The sequence below is a fragment of the Zootoca vivipara genome, chromosome 1 (genome assembly GCF_963506605.1).
Source record: "Zootoca vivipara chromosome 1, rZooViv1.1, whole genome shotgun sequence".
NCBI lineage: Eukaryota > Metazoa > Chordata > Lepidosauria > Squamata > Lacertidae > Zootoca > Zootoca vivipara.
In genome coordinates this window covers 56585894-56600456 of record NC_083276.1, presented here as the reverse complement: position 1 = coordinate 56600456, position 14563 = coordinate 56585894, and the positions used below count along the sequence as shown (strand labels likewise).

Here is a 14563-nt window from a genome sequence, read left to right as displayed (position 1 = left end):
TGGCACTAACCAGCTGCGGCCCAAAGATTTACAATGTAGTCCATAGCATGCTGCTGCCCTTTTAGATTAGATCTAACACAAGGGGCCATGTGACAGTTCTCTTGCATGCATGGCCAGCACATTCATTCGAAGCAGTCTTCTGTGTAGGCAAACTGGGGCCCGTTAAACTGAAATTAACGAGTAAGGTCGTACGGGGAGAAAGAAGGATCTTCATGAAGCCATCTGAGCTGTCATTTATATATTTTCTTGTATTTTTACCCCGCCTTTTTCCCATTATGGAATCCACAGCAGCACACATGCCGTTCTCCAGCAGTCTCCCAGCCAAGAACCGACCAGACTAGGAGCTGCTTAGTTTCAGCAAGTTGACAGCCACATCAACATGCTTGTTCTAGTATTTGTTGCAAGTTTTCCTTCTTCTTCTTCTTCTTCTTTTTTACTACCTTACAGGATGTTTGTGAAGATGCATTAAGGTCTACTGTTTAGAAATCTCGCTGCATGATATTTTATTTTATGTTTAGTTTCAACATCCTATTAAAGAATTTGTTCCATAAAATATAGCACTCTATTAAATTCACAACCTCTCTCTTTCTCTCTGAGATTAATGTTAGTTTGACTAAGAAGAAAGAAATCTTGCAGTGACTTTTGAGCAATTCATTCATCCGACTACCTAAGGGAAATGCTAATATTTTCCCCAGTGCATTTCATGTAACTATCTTAACGTTCAATAAAAGAAGCACGATTAATCTTTGCAGTACCTTTCTTCTCATAATGAATACTAAACCTTTTACGAGATTTACAAATGGTCACACTGGAGGATGTTTAATGACTTGTCCAAAGCCAAGGCTATGAGATAAATAAAACCCTTCCTTCGTGCGTAATATGTATTTATAATCAGTAACAAACACTGCAGTGAGCAGCAATAAATAGTGGAATTAATCTCATCATCAAAATCATTGTATAGAAGTATTTAGATTTCTGGATGGGGTATTTAAAGATGATTGTGGCAGTTTGTGTGATGCCAGGACCACTGCCAGCGCCTGCAAAACTGCCAGAATATAAATAGTGTCGGAAACACAGGTGGCTGTTTGCTATGAGTTTATCTACAGTCTGCAAGGGAAGGAGTGGGGAACCATGTTCAGGCCTAGGGCCGCATCCCCTTCTGGGCAACTTCCTGGGGGCCACATGCCAGCACTGAGCAGGACAAGGGGCAAAAGTGGACAGAGCAACAACTGTGGATTTTTATAATAATAATAATCAGTGGCGTAGCTAGCCGCCTGGCTGCCCATGGGCGGCAAACCTGAAGGCACCACGCATAGGAGGCATGCGCCGCGGCGCTGCAGCAAACCCCATTCAAGCTGCAGAGTGAAGCAGGGGCTTCTCCTCCGTGGCAGTGACCGCGTCACACGGCGGCCGTCGGAGGTGGTCAGCCCCGTCCAGCCTGCTGCCCCCCGCGCAGCCTGCTGCCCGGGGCGGCACGCCCCCGCCCCTATTACTACGCCACTGATAATAATGATGATAACAACAACAACAACAATTTTTTATTTATACCCCACCCATCTGGCTGGGTTTCCTTTGCAGCAGGCTGCTCTCCCCATACACCTGCACACCCCTTTTAGGCAAGTAAGAAGCATCTTTAAAGTTCAAAGACACAATCCAGGCAGGCAAAAACACTCCAGGGTGGTGCAAAGCAGGGCAGGATGAGGGTTGTGGCTTGGGGAGAAGGAGTGGGGCAGCAGAGGCTGAGAAGAGATCCAAGGGCCAGATATTTCCATTTATATGTGGTGCACGCACTGGGACACTGGGGCCCATTTTAAGTTCCCATTGTGTGCGTTCTTCCTAAGGGGATATGACCCTCAAAAGAAAAAGAAAAAGGTTCTCTGCCCATTGTGTACGGTATTTGGCTAGTGTGAAATGACTCTGAATGGCAAAGGATGAACCTGAAGTTTAGGTATGCACACCCACGCATTGCAACATTGGACAAATTTCAGTCTTTTTCTGCATATGTGTGTAAAAAATGTCTGAAACCTACAAGCTGCACAAGAATACCCAGTGATTAAATTTAGCAGTGTTTTTCGGATTGTTTTCGGTCAAGCAGTAAAAGCACAATACTCACTTCAGCTGCCGAGGTTCACAGTCCAAGCCAGGTAAGAGTAGCCTGGCCGTCTGCCTTATATCATCGCTGTCCACTGTTAAACTCCTCCGGTGCTCAGCATATGTTATAGCAACTCGCATCCATTCCATCAGTGGAGGAAGAAGCATGAATGGCCTTCGGAAAGAAAGGGAAGTTCCATTAGACCTCATATGGTTGTTATCTGGGCCAAATATAGTGCCCTAGAAAGTTAGGAAGAAAGTTAGGAATCTTATTCACTTCCAAAATATTTCTTCTTAAAACTCCACACTTAGCTTCAAACTGGAAAGTATGCTTTCTTTGATGTCAAAGGGAGCTACTTTCAAGTAATGTACGATTAGGATTTGGGGCTTTTGCATCCAGATTGGCAGCCTGTATGTTCTGCAGGTAGGAAGAACCGCATTTGAAATAAACAGCCCTCCTGTAGATACACCAGGATTTATCTTTTTTTAAAATCCACTTAGAATTGAGACGGTTAAGAATGTGTGCTGTGAGTTCCTACTTAAAATACTGCCTGAGTCATGCCACTCAATAACTGGCCCACACAAAACTGTCCCCGAGTGCAGTATTTTATTTTCTATTGTAAGAAATCATTCACTTACATGGGGAATAGTGAAATTATGCGCTCTAGGTCTCCACTAAATATGATTTCTAACTCTCCAGTCACTGATGAGCGAGCCTTCTTTTGTTTACCTGGCCTCTGATGGTATGTGCTTCTTGGTCAAACTCAAGAAGGAGAGTACAGTATAGTAGAAACTTTTCCCTATTAATTATCATTATTATCGCTTCTCTTACAAGAGCACTGCCTCAGAACTAGCAACGCCAAGATTGATTTGTTTCGTTCCACCGAAAGAATGAAGCTGCCCTTGCTGATAGGCTTACAAATGCCAAGCGTATATTTTAAAGAAACATATTCTCAAATCCAATTCTGTTTGTTTTATGCTAGAAAGATATGCTTCCCCTTTGAGCAATTGATCTGTGGGGCTAAGAGGATAGACTTCTTCCTACCCTTTAAAGTTCAGATCAGAAAGTGGGGGGGGGACCACAGATGTGATAGAGGGAAAGAAAAATGAACTGGGTATTAAGAAAAGCGGATGACATCATGAAAGGCATTTTCAGATTGATGCGTTCGGAGCGGGGAAGAAGAGCAGGAAAGACAAATCCTGTTAGAAATCATTGCAAATAATAGGATTTGCGAGTGGAGCTCCCTCTGCCAGGCTTTCAACATGTAGACTTTCAACTCTGCTCATCAAAAGTGAAACATCTGTTTCCATTTTGCCACAAGCAAGGTGTGTTTTGCACAGGCAGCCCATAAAAAGCAACGTGCGCCGTTCCCTCCGCACCCATTTCCCTCCTGTGTTCAGCTATCTAGTTAACCCTCCTAATCCACAAAGGAATTTTTCCCACAGAGCATTCCCAACCATTTGTTCCATCTATTACCTCACCAATTAAATCAAAACCAATATCTAAGTATTTATTTGGAGCTTTCGTCAAGGAGGTGGGGTGGAGTAGAGTGGGGCACCCACACACAGTGCTTGCGCAAAGCGCACTGCTCAGCATGACAGCACCAGGAACCCTCTTTGTAATTTATCAGTTGGTTTAGAAACTTTTATCCTGTCTGTAATCCAACAAAGGCCTCTCAAGGTGCCTCACAAAATGACTAATGCTGCATACAGATGTATGTAACCTGAGAGGTGAGGTGGCTGGAAAACTGCACTCACTGCATTGAGCTTTTTCCTTAGGCTCAACCTCCGGGAAAACCAACCAGCTCTTCCTGTTTCCAAGGAACCGAGCTACAGGGAGTGGGTGCTAAGTGGTTCCCCCGCCCCATTATGTCCCTGGGTCACAACTTCTTCACTCCCCCCCCCACTGTTTCATGGAAGCTTTTAGGAAAAGTTTTTAGAACATTGATTTCTACCATCCTTTTTGGAGAGGGAGAGAAAGGATGGGCAAAATAGTAGAGTGATTTGGTGTTCAATTTGCCAGCTAGGAGGTCTGTTAAAAGGCTATGGGGGGGGGGAGGTGTGTGTGAGCTGCAGTAGCAAAAGGGAGCGGCATACCCTGTTTTCAAGGTAGAGACAGACAAATCTGTCAACTTTTCTCAGTTTCCCAGTCTCAGGTTTATCCCATTTCCACGTTTGCATTTTTTTTTAAAAAAAGAGTCTGTATGAAAATTCATAAACATTTTCATCTGCATTTCCTGAAATATGCTAGTTTTTCTAAGCATTTGCCTTTCCAATAATAATATGTGCATTTTGGTATGCTGCGCTGAAACAATTCAGAGAACTGTGAATTTTGAAGGAGACCCGTGTAAACTGGGTAGGTTCATATCAAAATGCAAAGCAAATTAATTATTCTCCCATCCCTGTTTCTAGGTCTGTCCATTCACAGACTAAAGTCACAACCACTTATTATAGCAGTCCTAACAGCTCCGGAGAATTATGGAAACTGTAGTTTGTTAAGTGTGGTAGAAAATGGAGCTCTGTGAGGGCAGCATTCTTGGCAAACTACAGTTCCCAGGATTCTCCATGAATGTTAAAAGTGGTATAAGAGTGCTGAAAATGTATGATGGGGATGTGACCAAGATTCCTATAAAACAAGCTGAAAGAGTTGACAGGAGACAGTGAGCTACTTTCAAAAAAAGACTTGAAGTGCTTCTGATTACAGGGCATTTAGCCATTCTACACCAGGCACAAAGGTGACCTTCCAGAGAGCAGAAAGCAATTCTTTGGGCACTGAAATACGGCTTCCCCCCCACAAAAATGACATCAGAACTGTGACAGCTCAGCTCCTAGGTTTATCTTCCTGCTTGCCACATATATATTATAACAGACACAAGAAGAAATACAATCTCGGGGGGCCCATTCAGAGTGATATGGCCCCTGCTTGTTTAATGCTAGTGTCAAACTAAGGCAGGAAGCTGACTTGCAGATTTCTCTTTGGGCCAAACAACGTGCAACTGGATCTCCCAATGGGCTTTAAAAACTTATTCATTCATTCCTGAAATGTATAACATGCCCTTCAATAGCCACTTGGCATTCCCAAGGGCAGTTTACAAAAGAGGAGAAATTGTGGAGATTACAAAATATAAAAAAAAACAAGAGCGTGTGTCAAGGTAAAAGTCTAAATCCTTAAAAACCCACATTAGCGTAAAAGAAATAAAACGGAGAAAAGTTAGCACTATCAAAAAAAAAACCTGCAAAAATTTTAAAAAATGACATCCCTTGGTGTTGAACTGACAGTAAAGTGAGTGTCAGGCAAGCCTGTCAAAAGAATGTCAGCTACAGCTGGGGTGCCACCATGGAAAAGGCTCTGTTCTTGGCTGCCACCCAACCAGGGATTTGGAGAAAGGTCTTAGGTGTAGATATAGGTGCCTGAGTTAAGTGACAGGAGAGGAGATGAACCAGCAGTCACTTGGCTTCTATGATGCAGAGGGCTACAAAGGCAAGCACCAGCACTTGGAACGAAGTCCGGTTTAGTTGTTTTAAAACAGCTGCAGAAATGGGCAATAGGACAGAGGGTGGTGATGTTTAACTCTTCCCCACTGTGTTAATGCTATTTTCCTGATCAAAATAATTGCCTACACCTTCATTTTTTAAAAAAGAAGACAAGTGACAATTTTGTACCTGTCTTACTGCCCCACCCCAGCAAGGCTATTAGCAATGTGCGTGTGACACATTTTAACAGGGAAATCAACGGAGGAAAAAGGATGGAAGGCCCCATTTCCCTCAGACTTGCTGTCTCAATACATTTCTCCCTGTGCCAATGGATGCTTTTAAGCTTTACAAAAGATGCTGAGGTACCTGATCAAACATAGCCCTCAATTGTTGCATACAAACAGTAAGAATATGAGGTCACCTTTTATAGAACTGAAGCAGAGCATGTTCTGTGTGAAAATATCCAAGGTGAAATACTCTCCTAATGCTGATTTAGTGCACACATGACCGTCACTGGCAGAGGCAGTCAAGGATCAATGTCAACTCATGTCCTGTGAATGGGCTCTTCTATTTTTAGTTAGATGAAAATGGCATACTCTAGTGGCTCAGAACTTGTCTGATTTTAAAAGAACTGACCCGTAACTCATTCTTTGTCATGCTCCTCGAGATGGAAATGACTCCTAAGTCAATTGATTACTGGTATGAGGAAGTGGTGAACCTGACCACAAAGTGCTCAGTCATTTGGGGAGGAGTGGGAAGGCTACTGAGCCGACACCAGAAGTAACACAGAGTGGAAATCACACAATGCTGTAAAAGCTGACAGAGGCCAGAATTACAAACAGCAGCTGGCATGTCAGAGCAGAATCTGAATGGAAAGCATTCGAGGGGTGAGACGTACCGAGTGGCATGGGAGGAAATCTCACTGCTCTGTGAAAAGGTTTGCTCCCCTTCTGTCCAAGAGAGTAAATGGAGAATGGCCATGTTCACACATCACAAAGTCATAAATAAAAGTGTTGCTATTGGTATATGAATCCCTCAGCAGCCAGGGACCAATTTACTTGTAGGATCACCTTACCCCAGAGGTGCCCACCCGACTGCCTGGCTCTGCAGTACTGGCATTGTTACAGGTGCCACATAATGCCCCCTCTGTAAGAAGTAGTTCTTTTCATGTGGAAGCACATGTACTTTGTTCTTGGCTTGCCAACTGTGGTTTAAAGAAAACAAATGACGATGCCTGCTTCAGATGTACCACAAAGCTAGGAATTGTGGCGTGTCTCTTCCCAGCGCAAGTTGGGAGAAGCAAAGTGAGCACAGAGGGCTCACGCACTGTAAACCACGATGACAGTAAACCATGGTCAATATCGTTGTAAGAGCAGAAACAACTTCCCGCTTTAGCTTTTAGCCAGCAAAAGTAGCTTGATAGCTTTACAAGTGCAATGAAAACTGAAGGGGGGCTTCTGGTGGAGTCAGTTTCACTCCTAATGTAAACATTTCAAGGCGCTGGAAATGAGGAGCACAAACAGGTTGTATCCACTGTTAGTCCTAGTCAGAGTAGACCCACTGGAGTTAATGGACATGACTAAATTAGGTTGATGGATTTCACTGGGTCTCCTCTGATATGACCACTGGCTACAACTCTGCTGAAGGAAAAATTGATTAAAAAGGAAATAAAATTATATTTCTGCAATGGCAAAGATAAAGGGTAAAGGGACCCCTGACCATTAGGTCAAGTCGTGACCGACTCTGGGGTTGTGGCGCTCATCTCGCTTTATTGGCCGAGGGAGCCAGCGTACAGCTTCCAGGTCATGTGGCCAGCATGACAAAGCCTCTTCTGGCGAACCAGAGCAGCACACGGAAACTCCATTTACCTTCCCACTCCGTTTACCTTCCCGCACACGGAAACTCAGTTTACCTTCCTGCCTATTTATCTACTTGCACTTTGACATGCTTTTGAACTGCTAGGTTGGCAGGAGCTGGGACTGAGCAACAGGAGCTCACCCCGTCGCGGGGATTCGAACCGCCGATCTTCTGATCGGCAAGCCCTAGGCTCTGTGGTTTAACCCACAGCGCCACCTGGGTCCCTCTTCTGCAATGGTAGGATATTGATTTTTGGCATTGAGTAGTCATATCCCACTATTTTCTTAAAGTTCATAACAGCCTTCTCTAAACCGGTGCCCTCCAGATTATTTGTAATAATAATAATAATAATAATAAAAATAATAATATCTTGACCATCTGACTGGGTTGCCCCAGCCACTCCGGGTAGTTTCCAACAGAATAAAAATAACACAATGACAGTCAGACATTAAAAACTTCCTGATACAGGGCTGCCTTCAGATGTATAAGGAAAGTTATACAGTTGTTTATACAATTCCCATTAGTGCCTTAAATGCATGCAGTCCATCAAGCCCCGAGTAGCACAGCCAATAGTCAGGGACAATGGGAGTTGTAGTCCATCACATTGGGAGGGCATAACAATGGGCAAGGCTGATATAGAGTGAAGTAAATGTGGATATGCCCATAAACAGATAAGTGGCTGCGCATGTATCCTTTCCTTTGCCAGCTAAAAAAATTAAGGAACACTGGACTGGGCAGGACTGTACAGAAACCTGCACACCCAGATCAACCAGAAACCTAAGTAGTAAAATGGAGAAAAATGTGTATGCATAGGCACAGATAATGACAGCTCTACAGTTTCAGCTCCAAATCTCCAAAAGCTATAGTCTTAGTCTCCCTGGCTCTGTTCAGCTAACCAAGCATGTCTCATGGTACCAAAAGGTCCAAAAAGGTCCAAGAAGAATGGATACAGGAAAGGGTGACCAATTTCCATTGAACCCTTCAACACTCAAGAATCATGCCGTCACATTCTTTTAATCTTTGTTGGAAGCTGCCCAGAGTGGCTGGGGAAACCCAGCCGGATGGGCGGGGTACAAATAATAATAATAATAATCCTGATACAGAGAAAGTTCAATATTCTTGAATTGTTTCAGCACACATGCAAAATGTAGCACCTTCCCATGCTTCCCTGCATCAGGATTTTAAGACCTTCAATTGCTGTGAGCACTTTCTGCTGCCCTTAGTATCAATCTTAGCTGAAATGACTTAATTGTTAACTCCCCCAAAATATCTGGATTAAAGAAATTTGATACATAAACGTGTACAATATGTTTTAATAAGTAATCTGCAGTGTTAAATCCATGTAACCCATCAAGAGCAATCCATTAGGAAGGAGCATCTGCTTTGGACAAAGTCTGAATATTAAACCAAATCGGGCTATTCACACCTCCTCCAAAGCAAAGCAGATCTTCCCAGAGAAGTGTGCTGGTCCTGAAATGTCAGACCTTCATAGGTCCTGCTAACATTGCAATTCTAGGCATGTCTACTCAGAAGTGAGACATACAGAATTGTGTAAGCCTTGCTTCTGGCTGTGTATAGGTTTAGACCCTTAGCCACATACTTTTTACCAGATAGTTTTTAATATCATTTATATATCTTCAGAATTAAGTTGCTTCCATCTTTGTACACATTCCCCCCCTTCAAATTCTGATATTCTTAATTGAAATATCTGACTTTTAACCTGGGGGTGGGGTGGGGGGAGGGCAGAATAATCTTCATTCCTTCAATATTTTACAGTTTTCCCCAAACTACTATATACCTCAGTGTATTTTTTATGTAAAGAAACCTGTTAAGACCATTCAAAGAAGAGTTAAGTTTCTATTATGCTGCAAGAGTGCAACTTGACGATGATATTTTTATCCTGGGAATACTTTATCTTTTTTCCTCCACAGCTCGTTGGCATTGCTCGCAGAAGCAGTTTGATACGAGTCTGCTTACTGAAAATCTTGTTGTGAAAAGTATTATGCAGTTATTCCATTCACAAGCTAGGAACTATGGTACTTATGTGATTCAGAAACTAGGGCTGCAATCTGATCCACACTTACCTGGGACTAAGCCCCACAGAACACAGTGAGTCTTACTTCTGAGTACAGTGGTACCTCGGTTTAAGTACACAATAGGTTCCGGAAGTCTGTACTTAACCCGAAGCGAACTTTCCCATTGAAAGTAATGAAAAGTGGATTAATCCGTTCCAGACAGGTCTGTGGAGTAATTAAACTGAAAGTACTCAAACCGAAGCGTACTTAAACCGAGGTATGATTGTAAGTCATCCATGGGGTAGCTCTGTAATACTATTATCTGGCTATAAGCTTGCTTGCATCCCTGATATAACCATAGACTGCCCCTCCTTGTTAATCACATCCTCCCCTATGAAAACCAGCAAAACTTCAGGTGTGTGTCATGAAAATATGATTGAGCTGCACCTTACAGGCTTAACAATGAAATGACAAATCCTGAAAACAAAACTACTCATTTCTACAGTCTCCTGCAGAACCCAGTACAGATTACATGTACCCTTGATACATGTCAAGTCAGCCAAGGTCTGTCTTCTGGACATTTCATTCAGTATTTTGCACTAGAATTATTTCACCTGCTATTTGTCTAACTATTTTTAAATCTTTTAAAAAATATTTACAAGTTACAGAGGAGGAAACCAAAAAGCAAGACAAACATGGGCAAGGTACCTTTTAGAAACAGCATCTCAAAATATTCATCACTGAATGGGAAGTCAGGCTTGGTAAATCAAGAGATTAATAATTAATGCTTTCTTCCATCTACTTCCCCCATGTGTATATGTTGTTTAAATACCGCTAAACATCTTGCCTTCCACAGTATACATACATAATAGGTTGCATAGCTTAGCTTTCTAAGCCACAGTGATTCTTTGTGCAATTTATGGAAGGGTTTTGGTTTGCTTTTGCAAGGAGGAGGAGGAGGAGTTTGGATTTGAGATCCCACTTTATCACTACCCGAAGGAGTCTCAAAGCGGCTAACAATCTCCTTTCCCTTCCTCCCCCACAACAGACACTCTGTGAGGTGAGTGGGGCTGAGAGACTTCAGAGAAGTGTGACTAGCCCAAGGTCACCCAGCAGCTGCATGTGGAGGAGCGGAGACGCGAATCCGGCTCCCCAGATTACGAGTCTACCACTCTTAACCACTACACCACACTGGCTATACCACAAGGTATAGCACACCCTTCTAAACCAAGCTGGCCAAAAGGATGCTCCTCTAACTACTGCACTGACCTGAAGTTGACAGGAGCTTGAGTCATACATCCGGACAGTATCCTGTTGGCTATCCCTGCAAATGATAATCAGCAGAGATTGGGAGGCACAAAAAGACCTTTCTTGTATGGCGGCCAAGTCCTAGGGGCCAAGGTCACTTCAGCTCCCCCACCAAAATATTGAGCCACAAGTTAATGGACATTGTCATTCAAATGGTGTGCATGTGCCACATATTGTGATTGATCATGCAAAGTGGGGCTTATCTGTCCCCTCCTAATATTTTATTCAAGTTGGCACCCCTGCCTCCATGAAACTGGTTTGCACTGAGAGCTCCTCCACAGGTTCCTGTATGCAGTTACACTAAACCAAAGTTTGGCAAAGCATGATGTGCAAACCAATAGTACTTTCTACTTTCATCACCTAAGATCAAAAGCAAAAATATGCCTCCAATTTAAGGATACAAGGATTATTGGACTGACCCAGCAAACTGCTGTAGGTGCAGAACAGGCTTCCTCAACCTCGGCCCTCCAGATGTTCATAGCTGCCAAGTTCTCCCTTTTTTAAAGGGAAATTCCATTATGCTGAATAGGCTTCCTCGCGAGAAAAGGGAAAACTTGGCAGCTATGCAGATGTTTTGAGACTACAATTCCCATCATCCCCGACCACTGGTCCTGCTAGCTAGGGATCATGGGAGTTGTAGGCCAAAAACATCTGGAGGGCCGAGGTTGAGGAAGCTTGGTGCAGAACCTAGAAATGCCCAAAGAGCTCCCTTTCCCATAAGGCCTGTATCATTCGTTTCAACAGGGCTGTGTTCTGACCTTGCTTTCCATGGGAAGGACTGGCATTTGCATTTCAACAGTGATCTGCACTGAACAGGAAGAAGTTGTGTATTTTTTCTTTTGTATGTTGCTTTCAATACTTAGGATTCATCTGCAACATTCAACCCCGCAATTAATTTTGAAGAGAATGTTGGAGAACCCTTTGGACAGAGATGCCGTAGCAAATTGCTAAAAGCTGCGAAGCTTGTGGCCCAGTCAGAACATGCTTACTAGGGAGTAAGTCTCAACAAATTCAGAACTGCAAGCAAGCAAATGATTCAGGCTGTATGTCGCAAAATCAATCAATAAAAAAAGAGAGAAGAGAATCAAAGATCCATCACATAAACATTTGATCAGTTCTGAAGGATGGGGGAAATGGGCCATTTTATTAATTTTGTACTAAAAGTTTCCAATGTGGCAGCCTTAATTTGGCTCTTAGGCCTATTAAGAACATAATTTTTTCAAGAACAATTTTCAAAAACTAAATGAGTTTCTAATAAGCACCAGACAGTCTAAGATGAATAAAAGTAACATGTAGGGGAAATTGCAGAGGAGGCAAAATTATTTTTGAAGTATTTGATTGATGTTGCATTTGTACACAATCTGTTGTTGCTGCGTGTGCAGTCTTTGTGTAACTCAATTCCCATTTGAAGTAGATGCCAGTGCTTTCCTAGTAGAATGTTAAATTAGGGTGGGTTCTCTTTTTTTTTCCTGAAGTGGATAATTAACTGGAGTCTCTCAAGAGCTCCAGAGATCATTTTTCCTGTAAAGTTGCAAGTCAAATGCTAATATTAACAATACATGAGAAGCACTCCATTCCTGAAGACGTATAGTGCAGCACGACAACCACCCCCTGAACCTGAAATCAGAAACAACTAGATAATAATAATAATAATAATAATAATAATAATAATAATAATAATAATAATAAAATTTTACTTATATCCCACCCATCTGGCTGGGTTCCCCAGGTTCCCAACAGAATTAAAAGCACAATAAAACATCAGACATTAAAAACCTCCCTAAACAGGGCCGCTTTCAGATGTCTTTTAAAAGTAAGATAGTTGTTTATTTCCTTACATTTGATGGGAGGGCGTTCCACAGGGCAGGCGCCACTACCAAGAAGGCCCTCTGCCTGGTTCTACTTCATGTTGTTATGGTTTCATGGCCTCTCACTAGAGAATATCCTATTCTTAAAAGCCACTTAGCTACACTTGCTTCTTCTAAGTTTGGTGGTATGCACCTAAGTAGACTGCTATTTCAAGTTTCAATCCTTCCACAGGGAGTACCTCATGGGTTGGGTCAAGACTTCCCTTCTGCAAACAGAAGGGCTCCATCCATCCTTGGAACAAAAAGAGACCTAGTAGAGGCTCTCCCTGCAGGAATGGAGGAGGTGGAGATAAAAAACTTAGAAAAAGCTCAACAACTTTGCCCCCCTCCCCCCCAAAAGCAACTTTTCTGTCTGGATTTTCACTGTTTGAAATATGGCAACCCTTTATAAAACTAGCTACCAAAATAAAACCCCAACTGTGGTAGTTACAGACAGTTGCAGAGCAAATGAATACAACAGGAGGCGGATAGACAGCAGCCTTGTGCAATGTGTTATGGGACTTGGTGTAACCATCTTCGATGTACAGAATAGAGATGTTACAAATACACAAAAAAGAGTCCATCTTTTCATTTTTAAAATGGTGGCGGGTATGCAAAGGGAGTTTTATAACACTCATTCAGAAGGTAAAATAATTTTTGGAACAAGGCTATGTGGTTGTCCCAGATAATCGACAAAGCATGTGCAGCACAGAGAGGAACTTGTGTTTCCTGTTACATGAGATTCTTCTTCTCTAACCACAAACTTGTATTGTGCCCTAGGGGCAGAATCTAGGAAAGGCTTGGAATCACATTCATGTGACTGTTACAGACATGACCTAGAATTCTGTTCTATGCCACCCCAATTTCCAAGTGGTGAGAGATTACCCAGGGTTCGCGTTTCCATTGGAAATGAGGCACAGCGGACTGTGGTGTCTTTATGATATATGGTTTATTTGCGCATATAGACAACCTCAGCCTACAATGGGGGAGTCCATAGCATTGAACTCCAAGTGGGTCTCTTGCTTCTCCCATAGGTGCAGCAGCCTTGAATCCAAAACAGAAAACAGCCATGCTCTCTCACTCCTTCCTGCAGCATAGAAGCAGGCAGCCTGCTTTGTGCTCTGACCCTGAAACCGGTGCCTGTTGGCACTAACAGGCTGAAAAGGTTTTCATTCCACCAACATCAGGCAAACTGCAATCTTAAAAACTACTACTGATCTTTTGTCTTACTAACTACCGGTAAACCAGGGCCCAGGAAGGGGCTTCACCCATTTTGCTATCTGGCACTGAATCTACTGATGGCCCCTCTGCCTATCTTTTTTTATGTTAATGATTTGGTCATTATCAGGCTTTGTTTCCCTAACGACCCACACTTAGCAAACTCTCACTAAGTTGGCCTGGTTTGCATTTTTAACATAAGCTGAAACCAGGGGTTCAGTGTTCGGCACAGTTCAACTCGCTGGAGCTTGATTAATTCTAACTTTTATTGGACTCAGGAATTTAGGGTGTCTCGTACCTCACAAACTCAAGCAATACTATCAGCTTCAAGACTGTGATACTTTCTGTTTTCAAATTGTGTTTTAAATGTAGAGTCTCTTCTTCCCATTTGCCACCCCCCTACTAAAAATGTTAAACTCACAATTTAATGTTACCTCCCCTTTTCTCTCTCACAATAAAGAGACAAAGAATTGTAACAAATGTAGACAGGTAACTGATTTGAGAGGGATTTGTCTGACACAGAGCAGTTATCCTTTAAAAATAGTTCATCTGATCTATGGTTACGAACAGGTATGCAAGTAGATAGGCATATTATTGTCCGGGAGAGGGAGAAGGAACTGCCTTTCAGTCTGATTATTCCCTTATCCCATTCCAGGACAGCTAACAATGGTCTTAAGAACACAGCAAAACAAAAAACAGCCATGAAAATTATCAGCAAATCATTAAGATAATCTTGAAACAATACAGCAGACA

General features: G+C 42.6%; 1 protein-coding gene across 1 annotated transcript in view; it reads right to left on the bottom strand.

Annotated features, from left to right (window-relative positions):
- Nucleotides 1–14563, bottom strand: part of ABTB2 (ankyrin repeat and BTB domain containing 2) — a 153222-nt gene that overhangs the window by 23464 nt on the left and 115195 nt on the right. The window contains exon 4 of the mRNA XM_035116548.2: nt 2114–2266. Coding sequence (XP_034972439.1) covers nt 2114–2266 — 153 coding nt within the window. The remainder of the gene's footprint in view (nt 1–2113; nt 2267–14563) is intronic.